We start from the raw sequence: 22,415 nt of genomic DNA on the forward strand, positions 1-22,415 counted from the left end.
AAGGCGGTTCCTTAACTTTGGGAGGACGTCCATGGACGTCCTCCCAGAATCGCGCTCCCGCGAGCCCCATGGGGCGCGCACACGGGAATGTCCGTGACCGCCGGGTCCGGAGGACCCGGCGCATCACGGTAAATCGCCGCTGATGGCGGCGGTTTACCACGTGATCGCTCTGTCCAATGACGGAGCGATCACTTGTAAACAAACACATGACGCCGGTTCCTCCCTCCCCTCTCTGTACCTCTCTCTGTACCGAACGGTACAGTGTGAGAGGAGAGGGGAGAGAGCGGATGCAGCACAAGTGCTGTGGGCTGGATCTGTGACAAATGCAGTCACAGATCCAGCCATCCATCCATCCCTACATGCTCAGCTATCCCTGCCCATACTGTGCAATACACAATACCCTGTACAATACTCTGCAATACCCCACACTACTCTGCAATACCCCGCAATACTCTGCAATACCCCGCAATACCCTGCAACGTCACCTATGGGGATTTTTAAGTAGCAAAGTTTGGCGCCATTCCACAAGCGTGTGCAATTTTGAAGGGTGACATGTTGGGTATCTATTTACTCGGCGTAACTTCATCTTTCACATTATGCAAAAGAATGAAGAAAAAATACTAAATTTGCTAAATTTTATAACGGAAACAAAGAAAAATTCATTTTTTTTTACAGAATTTTCATTTTTTTTTCTCTTATAGCGCAAACAATAAAGAAAAAACAACGGTGATTAAATACTACCAAAAGAAAGCTCTATTTGTGTGAAAAAAAGGACGAAAATGTCATTTGGGTACAATGTTGTATGACTAAGTAATTGTCATTCAAATTGTGAGAGCACCGAAAGCTGAAAATTGGTCTGGTTATTAAGTGGGTTTACGTGCCTGGTGGTCAAGTGGTTAACTTACAGAACTTTTTTTTTGGATGAGTAAAGTGTGGTAGTAAGTAACAAGCCTCAGACGATACACAAAGATGAAAAAAATCCCCCTACATAAGATGTACCTGTTTATCTTCAGCTCTCTCTTATCTACAGGCTTTCAACATAGTATACGCATTTTTAATTTTATATGTTGATATACAATGCTGAGAAAAAGTATTTGCCCCCTTTTTTTTTTGCATATTTGTTACACTTAATAAAATACCTGGCTTTATGTGAAAAAGTGCCCCCTCAACCTAATAACTGATTGTGCCACCCTCAGCAGCAACAGCTGCAATCAAGCGTTTGCGATAACTGGCAATGAGTCTTTCACATTGGTGTGGAGCAATTTTGGCCCACTCTTTGCAGAGTTGTTTTAATTCAGCCACATTGGAGGATTTTCCAGCATGAATGGTCTGTGAAAAAACATGATACAGCATCTCAAATTGGATTTAAGTCCGGGTTTTGACTAGACCACTCTAAAACCTAAATTTTGCTTTGTTTGAACCATTTGGAGGTGAACTTGCTGTTGTGTTTCGGATCATTGTACTGCTGCATAACCCAAGTGCACTTGAGCTTGAGGTTACAAAATGATGGCCGGACATTCTCCTTTTGGATTTTCTGGTAGAGCTCAGAATTCATGGTTCCATCAATTATGGTAAGTCGTCCAGGTCCTGAACCTGCAAAGCAGCCCCAGACCAAAACGCTACCACTACAATGTCTGACTGTTGGTATGATGTTCTTGTTATGAAATGATGTATTCGTTTTATGCCAGACGTAACGGGACGCACACCTTTCAAAAAGTTTAATTTTTGTCTCATCAGTCCACAGAATATTTGCCTAAAAGTCTTGGGGATAATCAAGATGTTTTTTGGTATTTGTGAGAGGAGTCTTTCTGTTATTTTTAGTCAGCAGTGACTTTGGCCTTGGAACTCTCCCATGGAGGCCATGTTTGCCCAGTTTCTTTCTTATTGTTGAATCATGAACACTGATCTTACCTGAGGCAAGTGAGGCCTGCATTTCTTTAGATGTTGTTCTGGGTTGTTTTATGACGTCCTGGATGAGTCGTCCTCGTCATGCTCTTGGAGTAATTTTTGTAGTCTGGCCACTCCTGGGAAGGTTCACCACTGTTTCAAGTTATCTCCATTGGTGGATAATGGCTCTTCCCCTGGTTCACTGGAGTTCCAAAGCCTTAGAAATTGCTTTGAAACCCTTCCTAGACCAATACATGTACATTACTTTGTTTTCAATCTGTTCTTGATTTTTTTTAGATTGAGGCATGATGTGGGTTTTTGTGATCTGTTGGTGTGCTTCACTTTGTCAGACAGCTTCTATTTATTTGATTTCTTGATTCAACAGGTCTGGCAGTAATCAGACCTGTGTGTGGCAAGTGAAACTTAACTCGGCCTCCAAAAAAACTGTGGTTAATCACAGTTCATTCACGATTCATCATGGGAGGGTGCAATTACTTGTTCACATAGGGCCAGTCAGGTTTGAACAGCTTTTTTCCTTTAATAATATAAATAATCATTTAAAAACGGCATCTTGGATTTACTCTGGTTACCTTTGTGTAATATTAAAATGTGTTTGATGATCTCATCAAGTGTGAGAAATATGCAAAAAAATAAATCAGGAAGGGGGCAACTACTTTTTCACAGCACTGTACAGTATACATAAAGTACATATTAGTAGCTTCTCTTTTTCTGACTTTCTCTACCTGTGAACAGAATATAGGGGGGTGGCAACTTACTCCTTGCCCCTTTGACACAATTCTTACTGGCCAGTGAGACAGTCTATCAGCTCGGCCTAGTCTGCCCTACACATACAAGTTTCATCTGAATGAATTTGTCAGGGACTGAGGAAGTCCTTAAAAAGGAGAAGTCCAGCTTGATCTTGATCCAATTTGTTTTGCACTCTTGTGACCCATTTTCAGCAGAGAGCAACCTGAAGTCTGCACTCCACTGACGTTACTGGAATCAGTCCAGGCAGCACATTATCCCAACTTCGGAAGCCTGGATCCTCCAGCTGCCTGGACTAATAGGCGTCTCAGCCTCTCAGCGAGCAACTAGGATGGCCGCTCCCCACCCCTCCACAGCTCAGCGCTCCAGTGAGCTCACAGCTCGGGGAGGTGAGAGAATTTAGCCATCGGCAATGTTTGGTGGCTCAGTTCTGAGGCGGCGAGGGACAGATGCAGTCTGATGCTCCATCCACCTAGGTTAGTATGAATATACAAAAAAAGAACCATACTTGTCTTTTAAGATGAAATTCATATGTGTACGGCGGGTTCCTAGTTTCATCATCATGTATGGATGCTTTTGAGGTATGTGAGTGCCTTATTTGTGGCGCTGGAGCGTGAGTCCATACCGTTTTGTAGGATTTATGACATGCTGTGTAACATGACTTGACATGTGAGTGTAACCTTTATTTTTTTATTCCATTTTGGTGTATCCATCTGTGATCTGGATTCACATATAAGAACAGCAGTCTGGAGTGAATTATAAAAAAGTGCTTTCAGACCTTCCTTTATTCTTGGGGGGGTCAGTTGTGACAGTGAGCTACTATTCTTGGGGGGTCAGTTGTGACAGTGAGCTACTCTCCTATCGGATTAATCACCGGGTGTTTTTGATTTTCACTTTATCAGCACAATGGTGGAAAGAAGAAAGAAGATTTTCATTTGCATCTTGTATGATTAGTCATGGACTTATAGATGTTTTATGGACTATACTTTATTTATGATGGATGTATATTTTTTTTGAATGATATTCAAATGTTGCACAGGTTTAAATAGGCGCTCCTTTGCTGTTGACTGGAAAGAATACATTTAAAAAAGTTCTACGTAAAATTACAAAAATTCAATAGACTGCCATTCATCATTCATTTAAATGTTCTCACAACTCTAAAACTAATCATAGTTGATTTCCTTCCTCTGTAAGTTACTGCACTTTTACAAAAGAACTGTTTACTGCGCTGCATTAATAAAGAAGGTCAATGTGGCGAAAAACAATTTCATGCATCCAATTAAATTATCTAGACAAGTTAAAAGACAAGTTCATGAATTGGAAAAAAAAAAAAAAAAACACAGCATCCCTCCCTTAGTCCCACAAATGACTCTATGCTGAGCCATCACCCAGCAGGTGCTTACTCACCTCTGCCTCTCAGGTAGTCTACATTTTAGCAGGTACAAATCTAGTGGATGGCACCCTGCACTTGAGCCTGAACCTTCCACAAACTTGAAAGTAACATTGCTTCTGCAATACAGGTACATTCTTTTCCGGAATCTCAGCACTAGATTTTTAACAGTTGGGTTGTAGACAACAAAGCAGACTGCCACAGTTAAGAAGGTAAGAAAGCACCTGCATGGGGGATTGTTCAGCACAGGTTAGTTAGATGGTTGGAGTTATTTATAACATTTTCTCCAATATAGCAGTTCTGGTCACATTACTTTTCACCTCTGGTGAACCTTGCATTAAAAACCCTACAGAATAAACACCGAAATAACACTCAAGTGTCCAAAAATTGGTTAAGCTAAAATGTTACTGCTAAAATTTATAACAGATACAAACCTTGTACACATAAATTTCCATCCTCCACAAACAAACCATTCTAATCCTCTTTTTCGGCGAGTTATTCTGGCTCTTGGTAAAGTATGATAATCGCTTTCGTCGTTCTCAAAGCCTTCTTCTGACATCATGAGTGGCATTTCATCCAAAGGAGAGGCTTCATCTTGGTACCTAAAAATCATGAATAACAAAAATTAGGGGTGCGCAACTTCACTGGTCTCACGATTCGATTTGATTATCTGGTCAATGATTCGATTTGATTCCACGATGCATCAAGATTACTGACGAGCTCCCACTTCCACTTGGGCTGCCTAGGCAGCCCTTCCTCCCTGCAATCTTCTGGAAAACATCACAGGTCCCAGAAGATTGCCAGGCTATGCAGGACAGCGCAGTGAGACATGCGCACCCGGATGTGAGGCTGCAAGCTGTCACAGCTGGATGGCCACAGTAGTATTGCCAGCGCCGTGGACAGAATGGAGGGTATGGGTGGCCACGTCGCTGGATTGTGGGACAGGCGAATGTCTTTTAATTAAGAGTCAGAAGATACACTTTTTTTGTAGCTGCTGACTTTTAATAAACAAAAAATTTACTGGAACTCTGCTTTGAATTAAAAATAACCTCACCCACTTAAAGTGGAGTTCCACCCAAAAGTGGAACTTCCGCTTTTAGCGCTCCTCGCTCCCTGACAAGCCATGTTGGTCTTTTTTTGGGGGGGGTTACCTCTTTTTAGTGGGACTTCCTGTCCCGGCCGCCTAAGTGACTCCTCCTCTCACCCTAGGCGGCCCCTCCCAGCAGAGGGTAGTGTGCGCCCGGCCATGAAGCTGTAAGCTATCACGGCCAAGTGCCCACAGTACATATGACGGCGCCGAGGAGAGGAGGGGGAAAGGAGCGGGGCTCCGTGCGGCCACATCGATGGACCGTAGGACAGGTGAGTGTTGGTTTAATAAAAGTCAACTTTTTGTAGCTGCTGACTTTTAATTAACTAAAAAACGGGTGGAACTCCACTTTAAATGGTGCACTAATCCGGTGCACTACAGGGTACAGGAATTCACGCACACGGCTGCTGGGAGGTCAGGAGGGATTAGAATCCACAACTGACAAACAGCCCTGTGAAGTACCCTGTACTGTCTCTGTGATGACATTTCTCTGGGCTCCCAAGTTTGCACCTTCCGGCACACTAGGAGTTAACACAGTGGAATGTGCAAACTGGAAGCCGGGGAAATGTCAGCACATAGCACGTGTAGGAGATGTAAGCATACTGCTGTTAAAATACCTGTTTTTGTAATAAATGCAGTTATAATCCATTAAGTGGCCACAGCTTCACACCTGCATTTCTTAGTCTGTGTATAACTGTATATGCCGCTCATGTGACTGTCCGGTCCGCCTCTCATGTCTCTCCTGACGTCAGTGGGAGTTCTCAGCCGCCCACCGACTGTAGCTATCAGAACAGAAGATAGGCAGGTGGGGCTGACGTCAGGAGAGACGTGAGAGGCGGGCCGGACAGTCACATGAGCGGCATAAACAGTTATACACAGACAGAAATGCAGGTATGAAGCTGCATATATTTTAAAAAGCACATACAGCGGTGGCCACTTAATGGATTATAACTGCATTTATTACAAAACAGGTATTTTAACAGACACCCTCGGATCGCTCTTCGGGTTGCATGCATCGATGCCGCATCAGGGAACCACGAATCGTGATGCATTGATTAAATTCTGCACCCCTAACAGGAATACAAATCATCACTTTGAAATAGACACAGGGCCTAAAATAGGTATTTTGACCAACCTGTAAATTCATTATCTTGTAGTAGAGGACATGTATTCATAAACAGCTGTGATTGCACACTGGACCACACTGCCTCTAGTGCACACTCATATAACCCTGTTCACTCTGAGAGACCTCCATTTTTTAGCACGCAATCAGTGATCAAAAGACACAAAAGGATGAGCCTAAATCCCATACTGTACTCCAAAATAAAGAATTTACAGGCAAGTTAAAACTCCTATTAGTTTACTCATACAATACAGGACATACAATTTGTATTCATACACTATGGGACATACCCAAGCATTAAACCTGAGGGATGGGCAACAACATAGCAAAACAGATCTGCCAACAAGAAAAAATGGTTAAGGAACCTGAAAACACTAGAATAACAGATAGAACCACCTTGGGACAGAACCTTACAATCAGTTGAGTCCTGAATTTTCCACTTGGTAGAACTTAGAGAATGTGTGAACAGAGGACAATCTGCTGGTCCTGCAAATCTGGGATACAGATGCTTGATGTTAATAAGCCCTAGAGGCACACGCCAAAAGCTTGGTGAAATTGGCTCTGGTGGGGAAGGGAGAAACCGTTTCCTTAAGGGCACAAGCCCTGGAAATAAGCTGCCTGATCAACCTGGCAATAGTTGATTGGGAAGTAAAATGTCCTCTATAAGGACTTCAAGGAAGAAGAGGGAGTCAGTCTTGCAGACAAAGACCGTGGCTGCTGGTTAGACCCTGACAGCCCTGATCACACCCAGGCAGTGTTAGGCAAATTCCTTGTCATAGTTGGAGCAGGACAGAGGGAAGAAGGAAAAATGTCCTCACTAAGGTGGAAAGAAAAGATCACCTTAGGTATAAAAAAAATATTATGTCTCAAAACCACTTTGTCAGCGTGCAAAATTAGCTGCATACTCAGAAACACTCCTAATACACGTTATAGTGACCAGAAAGCCAACCTTATATGTGATGTCTACCAAGAAAAATTTCAAATGGGTTCAAAATGGAGTCCTTGAATAACAAAAGAACACCATCTTCAGATAACAAGGTTACATAGGAGGTGGAATTTGAGGATGTATACAGGGATCCTCAAACTACGGCCCTCCAGCTGTTGTAGAACTACACATCCCATGAGGCATTGTAACACACTGACATTCACAGACATGACTAGGCATGAAGGGAATTGTAGTTCCTAAACAACTGGAGGGCCATAGTTTGAAGACCCATGATGTATAATATACAAGCAACTCCCTAAAGAAAAGTGAGGAAAGAGGTTTCTGGAAAGAAACCTGTTCCTTAAGGATACTCAGGGCTATATGCTAGTCAAGATCAGACTAAAGAGATGCCAAAATATGAGTGATGGAGTATTCAACATCTGTCTTCAAACCATTAAAATGTGATGGTAAATCCTGTGGGAGTTGGATTTTCTTGCTCTGCGTAAGGTGTGATTGACAGAGTTATAAATACCCCTAGCCTTTAGGAGTTGGGTTTCAACAACCTTGCCCTTATGCCAGTGACTGACGAGCAGGATAGAACAGGGTGCTTTAGACCAGAAATCTGGTCTGTTTGGAAGATACCAAGGCTCATCCACAAGAAGTTTGAGTATGTCTGTGTATCACGTTCTTCTGGGTCAATCTAGCACAATGAGATTTGACAGAACCCTTCTGTTTCTCGATCTTGCACAGCACTTGAGGGAGGATCTTCAACTAAAGCCCTGTACACACGATCGGATATCTGATGGAATCTACTCCGATGGATTTTTTCGTCGGGTATCCGATGAAGCTGACTTTCATCAGTCTTGCCTACCCACCATCGGTCAAAAATCTGACCGTGTCCAAACGCGGTGACGTAAAACACTACGACGTGCTGAGAAAAATGAAGTTTAATAATTCCGAGCATGCGTTGACTTGATTCTGCATGCGTGGATTTTTGACCGATGGACTTCCACACAGACGATCATTTTTTTTCTATCGATTTTTTATCCATAGGAAAAATCTAAAACATGTTCTATTTTTTCTCACCGATGGAAAACAAACCAATGGCGCCCACACACGATCGGTTTGACCGATGAACACAGTCCATCGGTCTGTTTTCATCGGACAAACCGATCGTGTGTACAGGGCACGGAATCACTAGAGCATCTAATGCAAAGATAAAGGAGCCCTGGTCTTGGCATCAAATTTGTTTGGCTTATTGATAAACCTGGAGGCTAGAATGTCTACATATGTTCTTCCCCACCTTTGACAGAGACTTTGAAAGATCTCAGGGTACAGAGATTGGTCATTGGGGTTTAGGTGTCCAGAATTTAGGCTGGCCATAGATTTTACCATTTTCCTTTAGATTTACTAAAACCATATAATATGAGGTGAAACCTAAACCAGGGCTCGACAAATCCCGGGCGCCAGGTCGCCATGGCGACTAGAAATGGGGCCCTGGCGACTTGGCTTGGAAGGGGGGGCAAAAAAAAAAAAAAAAAAATTTTTTTTTTTTTTTTTTTTTTTTTTTTTTTGAGCTGGGGCCATCTGGTGGTGAGCCGTTGGTATTACACGTTATTACCACCAGATGTGAGCTGGCGCCATCTGGTGGTGGCCGTTGGTATTACAAGTTAAGCATTACAAGTTAAACAGCAATTCTAATGTCATTTTTCACTATTTTCACTGCCATCTTCTTCCCTCTAATTAGAACCCCCAAACATTATATATATTTTTTATCCCAACACCCTAGAGAATAAAATGGCAAACGTTGCAATACTTTCTGTCATGCCGTATTTGCGCAGCGGTCTTACAAGCGCACTTTTTTGGTGAAAAAATTACACTTTTTTTAATTAAAAAATAAGACAATAGTAAAGTTATCTCCATTTTTTTTTTTAATATTATGAAAGATAATGTTACGCCGAGTAAATTGATACCCAACATGTCACGCTTCAAAATTGCGTCCGCTCGTGGAATGCAGACAAACTTTTACCCTTTAAAATTTTCATAGGCGACGTTTAAAAAAAATCTACAGGTTGCATGTTTTGAGTTACAGAGGAGGTCTAGGGCTAGAATTATTGCTCTCGCTCTACCAATCGCGGCGATACCTCACGTGTGTGGTTTGAACACCGTTTACATATGGGGGCACTGGTCACGTATGTGTTCGCTTTCTGCGCGCAAGCTCGTCGGGGCGGGGCGCGTTTTCTGGCTCCTAACTTTTTTACCTGGCTCCTAGATTCCAAGCAAATTTGTCAACCCCTGACCTAAACACTTTCAATTTGTATGCAATCTGGTAGGCCCTTGCACTAAATAGTTGAAGGAAAATGTAAAGGAAAATTAAATATGTACACAAATTGAGTACTCACATATTACTGTTGCTCCCAGCTAACCAGGCTAAATCAGGCAATTGAATTTATGGTGAGGGGCGAGGACAGTGAAGGCAGCCGGACCCTTACAAGGAGAGAGCAGTCCGCGGGAAAACAATGGTTGTGCGACTTTTGGGAAACCATTAAATGCAATTGCCTGATTTAGCCTGGTGTGTTGGAACAGAAATATGTGAGTACTTAATTTTTGTTTTAATAAAGTTAATGTTTAATGTTATAAGCACTATTGGAGCTTTTTTATTCATATGGACCCTGATGCTATCCACTGATGAGGAAATGCCTTATAGAAGGACATAGAAGTCGGGAGATCTTCACACATTGGATGTGAGAATATACCCAATGGGGGGGGGGGGCACATTTGTGGTGGCACATCGTTTTAGACTTTAAAGAACCTATAAATGGAGTAATTGGATGAAGAAGTTTCTCATGGAATGTGATTTGTTGATGGGTTCAAGTCATAAAAGAAATATATGAATTGCACATCAGATGCCTTTATATAGGCACCAATAATTGCATGTTATTTTGTTTAATATTGCAATATTGTATTATCATATGAGTTGAGAGTTATTTATTTTACACATAGTAATTATTTATGTTTGGATAGGTAGGCACAGTGGGGCACATATATGGAAGTGATTTTGTGTACTCCCAAGAGAGCTGGAATGTAAGTTTTCACCAAGGAGAGTAACAGACTACTTTCTCTTAGGGAAGATTGATTTCTGGTGCTTTGCCCGATGGTGTAGGTAAGCTCCTGCTGTGGCACTATCCAGCTGCCTCCTGACTGGGTGACCTTGCAGATGGGATGTTGTACAGATAATCTGATGGCTCCCAATTTCAGAATGTTAATAGGGAGTTTTTACTCCACTATGAAGCAGGTCCTCTGGACAGTTAGAGAGCTGTGAACTCCACCCCAGCCTGAAAAGCTGACATTGTCACCACCTTCCAAGGCATATAAAGGAATGACTTTACCAATTCCAGGCAGGATTGGAGATCCACCAAGTCAGAGACATGTTTGTCTGGCTGGATAGATGCATTGGGCGATCCAAGGATTGGATTTACTTGTTCCAAGTCATGAATATGTTGGATTGGTCTGGAGTAAAACTGGGAAAAGGGAACTGCTTTGAAGGAACCAATCACGCCCAGAACCTTCATGCAGAAACAAATTGAGGGGTGGCGTTTTGACTTATGGGTCCTCATGTGGGACCCTGAGGAAGCAAGATTCTGGCTTTGGCCATGTCCAAGATTAGACTTGTGATGGTGTGGGGGCTGGAGAGCAGACTTTGGAAAGTTGACTATCCAATAAAAGGTTTGAAGAAACCCAACTGTAATTTGGATGTTGGCAGGCAAGGTCATGGCTTAGAAATCCTTCAATAGAAGATTAAGAACAAAGGATTCCTCAAGGAGGGGGACTTTGAAGGACCGGAAACAGTAAATGGTATATTATAAAAGTACAAAATGTATTGATGAATCATAGAAAAAATTGGATCATTGAAAGTGTAACTCCACTTTTGTTGAGAAAAAAAATATTCCCCTCTGGGTGATCAATGTACATTGCAAGGATTATAACAAACTTTGTTGCAGATTACTACCGTTTGTTATTCTGAAGAAATCTATGTGTGTTTCTCTGTGCCTCTGGTCTAAATTGGTATAATGGGAGTGGTTTCATAATTAACTGTTAGGTGTCTGATAAGATCGCCATGGTCAATGCCAGTATCGGCAGTCGATTGGACTACTGCAATGCTCTGTACCTGGGTTTGCCTGCTTGTACCATCTACAAGCTCCAGTTGATTCAGAATGCAGCAGCGCGGTTGCTGATGGGTGTTGGTCGTCGTGACCACATCACTCCATCTCTTAGAGCCCTGCACTGATTGCCCGTAAAAGAACGGGTTCTGTTCAAAACTGGATGTCTTGTCTATAAGGTATTGCATGGATGTGGCCCAGAGTATCTGAAGGAAAAATTTATCATCAGTTATGCGCCGACCCGATCCTTGAGATCGGCGAATCTGGCCAAATTGAAGATTTCAAAATTCAAAAAGAAAAAATGTGGAGGGAGAACGTGTGAAGTACAAGGAGCTGAATTTTGGAAAACTCCTTTACTCTGAAACTAATGCCGCGTACACACAATAATTTTTCGGCATGAAAAAAACTTCGTTTTTTAAAAATTTCATTTTAAATTATCGTGTTCTGAAAAACTACAAAAAAAAATTCGAACATGCTGCATTTTTTAACATCGTTTTAAACAATGTCGTTTTTCGGGTTGTAAAAAATGATCGTGTGTGGGCTAAAATGATGTTAAAAACCTGTGCATGCTCAGAAGCAAGTTCTGAGACGGGAGCGCTCGTTCTGATAAAACTATCGTTCATAATGGAGTATGCACATTCATCACGCTGTAACAGACAAAAAAGCGCGAATCGTCTTTTACTAACACGGAATCAGCTAAAGCAGCCCAAAGGTGAATGGAACTTCCCCTTTATAGTGCCGTTGTACGTCACCGCGCTTTGCTAGATCATTTTTTTAAAACGATGGTGTGTGGGCAACGTCGTTTTAATGATGAAATTGGAAAAATTTTGTTTTTTCAACATGCTAAAAAACAAAGTTTTTTTTCATGCTGAAAAATGATCGTGTGTACGCGGCATGAGACTTGAGAATGACCTTCTGAAATTCCGAAAGAAACTAAAAACCTTACTTTTTGCACAAGCTTTTGGAGTCACCTAATTTTAATGCGGTGGGAAGGACAGACCCCTGTTTTTTTTTTACTCTTATGGCCTTCAGGTAAGACTGCGTTGGTTAAGCATTTTAATTAACAAATAAATAAATAAGGTGTGGCACTACTGGGCACTAATGGGGAAATCAGCTGGGCCTGAATCCCTTTAGACATGTTCCTATTGAAAGTATCTCTCAAATAAAATGTAATTTTTGTTGCAAGGGATGCCTGAAATCTAACTTGCATCTTAGGCAGACTTCTGGGAAAAATTGGTGAGCCAATCACACAAGCAGGAAATGATGTTTCTGGGGAGTGGTCAGTACACATTCTGTGTGCAGAAAACTCCAGGTAGCCATATTGCAATGTATTCTCAGAAAATTACATAGGCTGAAGATTGAAAAGGAAAGGTAATTTTTAATAACATTCAATTACAAAATGATTAGGATGATGATGATGATGATGTCGTAATTATATGCGCTATATTACTCTTTCCCTACAAAAGTGGAGTTACCCTTTAAAACAAGCACATGTAAAACAGCATTGAAAAGCATTAAAAACCAATGGATAACCTATAGGTTAGTTAGGAAGGAGCAAAACATTTACCAAAATAGGGGTACACCAAATACATTTTATAAACTATGGGAGCCATGGCTGAGGGCCCCAGGTATGGCTCCATTTTCTTTAGTATCTTTCAGATTACAATGTGGTTGATCCTGCTATGATATTGTATGCTCTCCTTACATATAAAGTAGAGAAATGACTGATCTCTACAAGGCTATTCAGACACTAGGTTGTTGCACACAGTCTATAGATACTAGGGGTTGGTCATATCTGTGAGGTGATTGTGACTAATCTGGTCATTATAAATAGAAGTGCTACTTATCTCCTATGCCTTGCAATCATAAAAGGCTTGCAGAGATGTTACCTGACATACAATGTTATGAAACCCTGTACAAATTTCCTGTGAATATCTGCTTGTGTGACTAAAAACACAAATGCAGGGTTTGAAGTCTACCTGTTTGTACAATGTGATGGCATGTGAACTTTTTGGTTGGTGTTTGTTACATCCTTAAAGTAAACCCATCACAACCACTTTTTACTACAGGTAAGCCTATAATAAGGCTTACCTGTAGCTACCCCGGATATCTCCAAAACCTGCATGGTTTAGGAGGCATCCCCTGTATCTGCATGTGCCAACGTCATCGGCACATACGTGCCGTTGTTTCAGTTAGTGTGCGGTTACAAGCGGCTCCACAGCTCCGGACAATCACGTCGCTGGAGCCCGCGATACCCGGAAGTAACTCCGGGAGCAATGGGCCAAATTCTCAAAAAAGCTGCCTAACTTAACTTTCAGCAGTTAAGTTACACAGGCGTTAAATTTCTACCTAAGTGCCCGATCCACAAAGCACTTACCTAGAAATTACACGCCGTGTAACCTAAATGCCTCCGTCGCAAGGCGGTCGTCTGCTCGAGGGGGCGATTCCAATTCAAATGAGGCGCGCTCCCGCGCCGGACGTTCGGCGCATTCGTGTGACGTCATTTTTCCCGACGTGCATCGCGCGAACGTACTTTACGCCGGGCTTTGTGGATCGCGACGGGACAATAAAGTTGCGTCGGGTAAAAAAAAAAAATACACGCCGGGAAAAAAAATTCGAAATTTTAAAAAAAACGCGGCGATCGAAAAAAAGGTTTGTTTTTACAAGGTCTAAACAGTTTAGGCCTTGTAAAAGCATCCCTAATTTTACGTATGCAAAACGTAACTTACGCAGAAAACACAAAGCTAAAAAGCTTTGTGGATCTGCCTAAGTCCTCATTTGCATACGCAAAGCGGCATTTCGACTCAAAATGCCCCCAGCGGCAGATGCGGTACTGCATCCTAAGATCCGACAGTGTAAGTGTCTTACAGATGTCGGATCTTCTGACTATCTTTGGAAAAATCCTTCTGAGGATCGTTTCCAAAGATAGCCACAGGGATACGCAGGCTGAACAGCAGTTCCGCCTGCGTATCTCCTTTGAAGATTTGGCCCCATGTTCCACGTGTTTTTTCTGTTCCCCACATGGCTTCTCACAAACTTCAATGGAGACTTCTTATGGCTTTCTTTCAACAATGGCTTTCTTCTTGCCACTCTTCCATAAAGGCCAGATCTCTGCTGCTCCTCCAGAGTTACCATAGGCCTCATGGCTGCTTCTCTAAATAATGCTCTCCTTGCCTGGCCTGTCAGTTTAGGTGGACGGCCATGTCTTGGTAGGTTTGCAGTTGTGCCATACTCTTTCCATTTTCGAATGATGGATTTAACAGTGCTCCCTGAGATGTTTAAAGCTTGGGATATTTTTTTAGAACCTAACCCTGCTTTAAACATCTCCACAACGTTGTTATCCCTAATCTGTCTGGTGTGTTCCTTAGCCTTTATGATGCTGTTTGTTCACTAAGGTTCTCTAACAAACCTCTGAGGGCTTTACAAAACAGCTGTATTTATACTGAGATTAAAAGAGAAGAATGGGTTTGGGGGTTTTTCCTCCATCATACTTACCTGGGTGGATGCAGCATTGGTCCAATACTGCATCTGTCCCTGGGCACCGACACTGAGAACCGAGTGATCAAACACCGCCGATGGCTCAGTTCTCACAGCTCCCCGAGCAGAGAGCTGCCGATTGTCAATCAGCAGCTCTCCACTCTGCTCCTCCTCGCTCATTGGAGTGCTGATTTGCGGAGGGGCGGGGAGCCCGCTCCCTGCTGAAAATGGGTCACAAAACGAATTGCACTCCTGTGACTCATAGGAGAAGTGCAGCCAAACAAGCTTTGGCTATACTTCTTTATATTGCACACAGGTGGACTCTATTTACCAATTAGGTGACTTCTAAAGGCAATGGGTTTCACTAGATTTTAGTTAAGGGCATCAGAGTAAAGCGGGATGAATGCATGCCACACATTTTAAAAAAAACGTTATCATTTTCATTTTGTTTCACAATTATGTGCCACTTTGTGTTGGTCTATCTTATGAAATCCCAATAAAATACATTTACATTTTTGGTTGTAACATGACAAAATGTCATGGGGTATGAAAACTTTTTCAAGGCACTGTAAACAAAGAATACAAATTACAGATATACAAAATACCTGTTCTGATGAACAATTTTACTCAATATGAAAATGCAAAAAATAACCATTCTATCCTTAAAATGTTAAAAAAGCCTACTAAAAAAAAAAAAAAAAAAATGTGCAACCAAGAAAACAATTACGGGATGTTCCATTTTGTGAAATATGCTTACATTTACAGCTGCATTCTATTGTGAAAAAATAATACATGCAAACCATCATCATGTTTAGTATCATCGACTTCAAAATGCAGCCTTTGAACTGGCATGCAATTTATTCTATTTCAAAAGCAATTTTCCTTTTGTGTGGTAAAATATTACCTCTGTATTTAAAAACAATAAGACAATGAATAATGGATTTTTCATAGCTGAGATGAGGACAAAGTCTAATTTTCTTTGTAATGTGTGTCTTGCACACTTAATTGGTTTGTCACTCATGGACAATCAAGGCGTCAGGCAATTAAGTATAATGTAAGAAACTTTTCTAAGAGGAAAACTACTAAAAAACAAACTAAACAAAATGTTGGAATAGAATATTCATCAAACTCGTAGCATGCATGCTGCTATCCCAAGGTATTCTCTACACGGTCCTCATATCCCACATATGGTATAGACTTTATGATATATGTAATTAATGGTATTGAAAATATAGACAAATAGAATTTGGCAGGCATTGCTACAATTTTATTACATATGCAAAAAAAAAAACTACACTAGAGTTAACTGGCCTCTAAAAAAATTGCCTTAAGAACTTGTCATAAATGAGCTTATGCAAGTATTTTTTGTATTGACATGCGTGATGTCATCATGCCAAGATCAGAAGAGCTCTCTTTTGGCCCATACACACGATCCGAATATCGGACGAAAACGATCGTTCGAAGAAGAAACGTACGATTTTCGGATCGTGTGTACACTACTTTCGAGAGCCAATCACGACAGTTCGTCCAATATTATTTGATCGGACAAGCACGAAAATTTTCCTCGTACGATACCAGATCGTACGATTTCCGTTTAGTCAGTATAGTTGTCGTCCGATAATACAATACAAATATACTACAACACATGACATCACTTCCGATTTTTTTTTTCTGTCGTATGGGAATTTTTGTAACCTATTCAATTTCTACTTGCGACTATTAAGCAAAAAAAGTCGTACGATCTGTCATACGATATTCGGATCATGTGTACAGGCCATAAGGCCGTCAGAAAGAAGCTTGCAAATGCCTATTAATTTTTTTCTTTCTTTTTTTTTGCACACATTAACCACTTCCAGACCTGCGCATGACGATGTACGTCCTGTTTTTAATGATTGATATCTCGGTAACGGCAGCAGCTGCTGCCACAACCGAGGTATCGATCTTTAGTGTGCGCGGTCTGGTACACGATAACGGCGGTCTTTGAGGCGGATTCACCTCGAGATCGCCATTATCGGTGGCGGGAGAGGGTCCCCCCCCTCCCGCCGCTTTCCGCCGCTTACCGGAGCCGTCGGTAGCGGCGGAGATCGGGACTGTTCGGCAGCTGAGCGGGGACGAGACTGAAGGAAAAATCTCCTTCGCCCGTCCCCATAGCTCTGCTGGGCGGAAGTGACGTCAAAATGTCAGTCCCGCCCAGCCTCTTAAAGAGACAATTTTTTTTTTGTCATTTGAAAAAAAAAAAAAATTGTTTTTGCATTTTAGTCTAAATATGGGATCTGAGGTCTTTTTGACCCCAGATCTCATATTTAAGAGGACCTGTCATGCTTTTTTCTATTACAAGGGATGTTTACATTCCTTATAATAGGAATAAAAGTGATCAATTTCTTTTTTTTTCAGTGTAAAAAGTAATAAAATAAATAAAAAGAAATAAGAAAACAAAAAAAAATATTTTTTAAAGCGCCCCGTCCCGATGAGCTCACACGCAGGAGCGAACACATACGCGAGTAGCGCCCGCATATGAAAACGGTGTTCAAATCACACAAGTGAGGTATCGCCGCGATCGTTAGAGCGATAGCAATAATTCTAGCCCTAGGCCTACTCTGTAGCTCAAAAAATGCAATCTCTAGAATTTTTTAAACATCGCCTATCGAGATTTTTAAGGGTAAAAGTTTGACGCCATGCCACGAGTGGGCGCAATTTTTAAGCGTGACATGTTGGGTATCATTTTACTCGGCGTAACATTATCTTTCACAATATATAAAAAAATTGGGCCAAATTTATTGTTGTCTTATTTTTTAATTAAAAAAAGTGATTTTTTTCCAAAAAAAGTGCGCTTGTAAGACCGCTGCGCAAATACGGTGTGACAAAAAGTATTGGAATGACCACTATTTTATTCTCTAGGGTGTTAGAAAATATATATATATATATATATATATATATATATATATATATATATATATATATATATATATATATATATATATATATATATATATATATATATATATATATATATATATATAATGTTTGGGGGTTTTAAGTAATTTTCTAGCAGAAAAAACTGTTTTAGTCTTGCAAACACCAAATCTGAAAAACACCTAAGGTCTGGAAGTGGTTAAAATGCAAGTTTTAAACCCATTGATTCGTTAAAACCTCCAAACATTTTTTCTGGAAGCAGAGACCCTAGAAAATAGTTGTAGTTCCAATTTTTTATGTCCCGGCATATTAGTGCAACAGTTTATCAAACACATATTTTAAGTAAGAGATACACTAAAGTTAATTTTAATGTACACAAGTGCAATGTATTCCCCAATGTTTGGTAAAATATAAAAGTGTATAAATATGTAAATTGACCGTGCAATGACAAACTTCAGCACAAAATAGTGTCCATAGGCGATGCTTTAAGTTCCCTTACAGGTCATCAATTTAGAGTTAACCGTAAATGACGACTCCAGAATCATTACTCTCACTCGTGGGTAGGTGGTGATATAAAAGATCGCCGTTTTCACACGTAGGTGCCCCAACACGTGTTTACATTGTATTTGTGTGTACATGGGGGCGGGAAGGCTCTAAATTATTTTTTGGGGGTTGGAGAGGGAGAAGTTTAACCACTTTGTAACCGCTCCATAGCCAAAAGACAGCTATATCACAGCTCTGTTGTTCTGGGAGGGTGTCCATGGATGATTGTCTTCCCAGAACCATATCCCTTGTGTGCCCCCTAGGGCGTGCATCCGGCGTGCTCTGTGATTGCTGTGTCTTTCTAGCACAGCCGATCACAGATCGTAGTAAAGGACCAATCACGGTGACCCTTTACCACATGATTTGCTGTGTCCAATCACAGCTGAATACATTGTAAACAGAATTGCCGGTTATCCGCATTCCTCTGTGACAGCGTAAGGCGAGAAGAGACAGTAACTGGCAATACAGACAGGGGACATGCACACAGATAACCAGGGCACTGATCATCATCTCCACCTCATCAGTGCCCATCAGTATAGCCGATCAATGCCCATCAGTGCAGCCTTATCAGCACACATTAGTGAAGGTGAAAAATTACTTATTTGCAAAAGTTTAAAAACAAAAACAAAGAAAAAAAGTATTTTTTTCGTGTTTTTTCATTTGTTTAGCAAAAAAATAAAAACCCAGTGGTGAATAAATACCACCAAAGCTCAATCTATCTGTCTTAAACAAATGATAAATTTTTTATTTGGGTACAGTGTTGCATGGCTGCGTAATTCTCATTCAAAGTGCGAGAGCGCTGAAAGCTGAAGATTGGCCTGGTCAGGAAGGGGGTATAAGTGCCCAGTAAGCAAGTGGTCAAGTGCTTGGGTGTAACATTGAATTTTTTTTAGGCCTGCAACCAACATTTATTTTCATAATTGATTAGTTGGCCAATTATTGTTTGATTTATGTATAGCTTAGTTAACTACTTGAGGACCGCCTAACGCCGATATACATCGGCAGAATGGCACGGCTGGGCACCGGCACGTACAGGTATGTTGCCCTTTAAGTGCCCAACCCTAGGTCATACGCGGCGCGCTCGCAACCCGGTCCTAAGCTCCGTGACCCCGGCCGCGGGACCCGATCACCGCCGGTGTCCCGCAATCGGGTCACAGGAGCTGAAGAACAGGGAGAGGTGTGTGCAAACAAACCTTCCCTGTTCTTCTCTGTGGCAGTGTCACTGATCGTCTGTTCCCTGTTATAGGGAAAAACGATTAGTGACGTCACAAGTCCAGCCACGCCCCCCTACAGTAAGAATCACTCCCTTAGGGCACACTTAACCCCTTAGCGCCCCATAGTGGTTAACCCCTTCACTTCAATTTTCACATTAATCAGTGCATTTTTATAGCACTTTTCGCTGTGAAAATGACAATGGTCCCAAAAATGTGTCAAAAGTGTCCAATGTGTCCGCCATAATGTCGCAGTCACAAAAATAAAAATAAAAAAAAAAAACGCTGATCGCCGCCATTACTAGAAAAAACTAAAATTATTAATAAAAATGCAATAAAACTATCCCCTATTTTGTAAACGCTATAACTTTTGCGCAAACCAATCAAAAAACGCTTATTGCAATTTTTTATTACCAAAAATATGTAGAATACCTATCGGCCAAAACTGAGGAAAAAATATGTTTTTTTATATATTTTTTGGGGATATTTATTACAGCAAAAAAATAAAAAATATTGCAATTTTTTTCAAAATTGTCACTCTATTTTTGTTTATAGCGCAAAAAATAAAAAACGCAGAGGTGCTCAAATACCACCAAAAGAAAGCTCTATTTGTGGGGAAAAAAGGACGCCAATTTTGTTTGGGAGCAACGTCGCACGACCACGCAAATGTCAGTTAAAGTGACGCAGTCCCAAATCGCAAAAAGGGGCCTTTACCTGCATAATGGTCTGGGTCTTAAGTGGTTAATATGTCAAATTAAAAAAAAAAAAATATTCAAGAAAAATTATTTCTATATGCAGTGGTAAATATAATCAACCAGCTATATAGTTAAGGAACAAAGGGCCAGATTCACAGAAGAAGTACGCCGGAGTATCTGCTGATACTCTGGCGTACTTTCAAATTTGCCGCGTTGTATCTTAATTTGTAATTCACAAACAAGATACGACGGCATTTGGCTAAGATCCGACAGGCTTACGGCTTCGTACGCCTTCGGATCTTAGGATGCAATACTTCGGCCGCCGCTGGGTGGAGTTTGCGTCGTTTTCCAGCGTCGGGTATGCAAATTAGCTTTTACGGCGATCCACGAAGGTACGCGCGTTCGTTACGCCGTCGCTAGTCGTTTTTTCCCGTCGCAAAGTTAAGTCTGCTTTTTCATGGCTTAAATTTAGACGAGCCATGTTAAAGTATGGCCGTCGTTCCCGCGTCGAATTTCAATTTTTTATTTTTTTTTGCGTAAGATGTCCGAGAATACGAAAGTACGTTACGCACGTCGCCGTTCAAAAAAATGACATCACTTCGCGCAAAGCACGGCGGGAATTTCAAAACGGAGCATGCGCAGTACGTCCGGCGCGGGAGCGCGCCTAATTTAAATGGTATACGCCCCATTTGAATTAGTCGGGCTTGCGCCGGACGGCTTTACGTTACACCGCCGTAAGTTTACACGCAAGTGCTTGGGGAATCAGGCACTTGCGCTGAAAACTTGCGGCGGTGTAACGTAAAGACGATACGTTACGCCGCCGGATTTGTACCTGAATCTGGCCCAAAATATCTAATCCACTCTGAAAATAACAGACAGAAGAGAGATTATATATATATATATATATATATATATATATATATATATATATATATATATATATATATATATATATATATATATATATATATATATATATATATACATATATATACATATATATACATATATATATACATACACACACACATACACATATATATATATATATATATACATATAAACTATTAGAGGTTGAATCTGGTACATATCATCAGACTCAGAGATTAAAAAATATATATATATTTAAAGAAAAAAGCATTTTAAGACCTAAAAAGCTGTTTTGCAGATTTTCAGACAGGATTGTAATATAATATTATGCATGACAGACTCCCTTGTCATAGGCAGGTAGTTTGATACAAGCTACCTGCACCCGATTTCACTCATTATTCTTACAGTCAAAACTCCTAAAATGGAAGGGTATGGTTCAATTCCAGAAAGCACAAATAATATTTAAAGCAAAAAGCAATTTACTACCAGGATATATTCAAAAATTATTCATTAAATGGAAGGGGGGCTATAATCTAAGGGGAATATTTGATTTCAAGACTCTGTGCGGACAACTAGAAAAAGCGTTTGTATTTCTTTACTGTAGAATAGTTTCAATGTGGAGCTCAAATAATGTCCAAGCATAAATCAGTTTAAAAAGGTGGGATAAAAGGGATGATTTTTTTACAAGGTACAAGAATGAAGGTGTTTAAATTATTACTGTGTTTAGTGTCTGTATTTATTTTGCTATTGAGTTTTTTGTTTTATCTTTAGTTTTGTCTGGGTGTGTTATGTACATGTGTATGTATGTTTACATATACACTATATTGTCAAAAGTATTGGGACACCTGTCTTTACATGACCTTTAATGGCATCCCAGTCTTATGGCCCGTACACACGATTCGGAAAACTTTTTGTTTACTAGTTGCAAGTAGAAATTTAACCACTTGCCGACCAGCCGCCGTCATTATACTGCAGCAGGTCGGCAAGATCCCGTGAACCGTCGTAGCTGTATGTCGGTCCCTTTAAGCAGGATAGCAGGCGCCCGCTGCATCGTGGGGGTGCCGATGCTTGTGACCGGCGATCACGAGCGATCGTGGACGACACACATCCCTGTTCTTTTCTGTGAGGAGAGACATATCGTAAGTTCCTGATAGCTGGGAACCACGATCTGTCATTTCCTCTAGGTCAGTCCCTTCCCACAACAGTTAGAACACACAGTCAGGGAACACAATTAACCCCTTAATCGCCCATCAGTATATACTACAATTAATAATTCTAATATATTATACCAAATACTAATTCTCTTGCTATACAAACATACATGCATATACAGACACCCTTACACTGTATTGTCAAAAGTAATGGGACA

General features: G+C 40.9%; 1 protein-coding gene across 2 annotated transcripts in view; it reads right to left on the reverse strand.

Moving 5' to 3' along the window:
• ATP9B (ATPase phospholipid transporting 9B (putative)) overlaps positions 1 to 22,415 on the reverse strand; it is a 448,810-nt gene that overhangs the window by 420,783 nt on the left and 5,612 nt on the right. For both annotated transcript variants that reach the window (XM_040353855.1, XM_040353854.1), the window contains exon 2: positions 4,477 to 4,644. In XM_040353855.1, coding sequence (XP_040209789.1) covers positions 4,477 to 4,644 — 168 coding nt within the window. The remainder of the gene's footprint in view (positions 1 to 4,476; positions 4,645 to 22,415) is intronic.

Source organism: Rana temporaria, chromosome 5 (genome assembly GCF_905171775.1).
Source record: "Rana temporaria chromosome 5, aRanTem1.1, whole genome shotgun sequence".
NCBI classification, from domain to species: domain Eukaryota; kingdom Metazoa; phylum Chordata; class Amphibia; order Anura; family Ranidae; genus Rana; species Rana temporaria.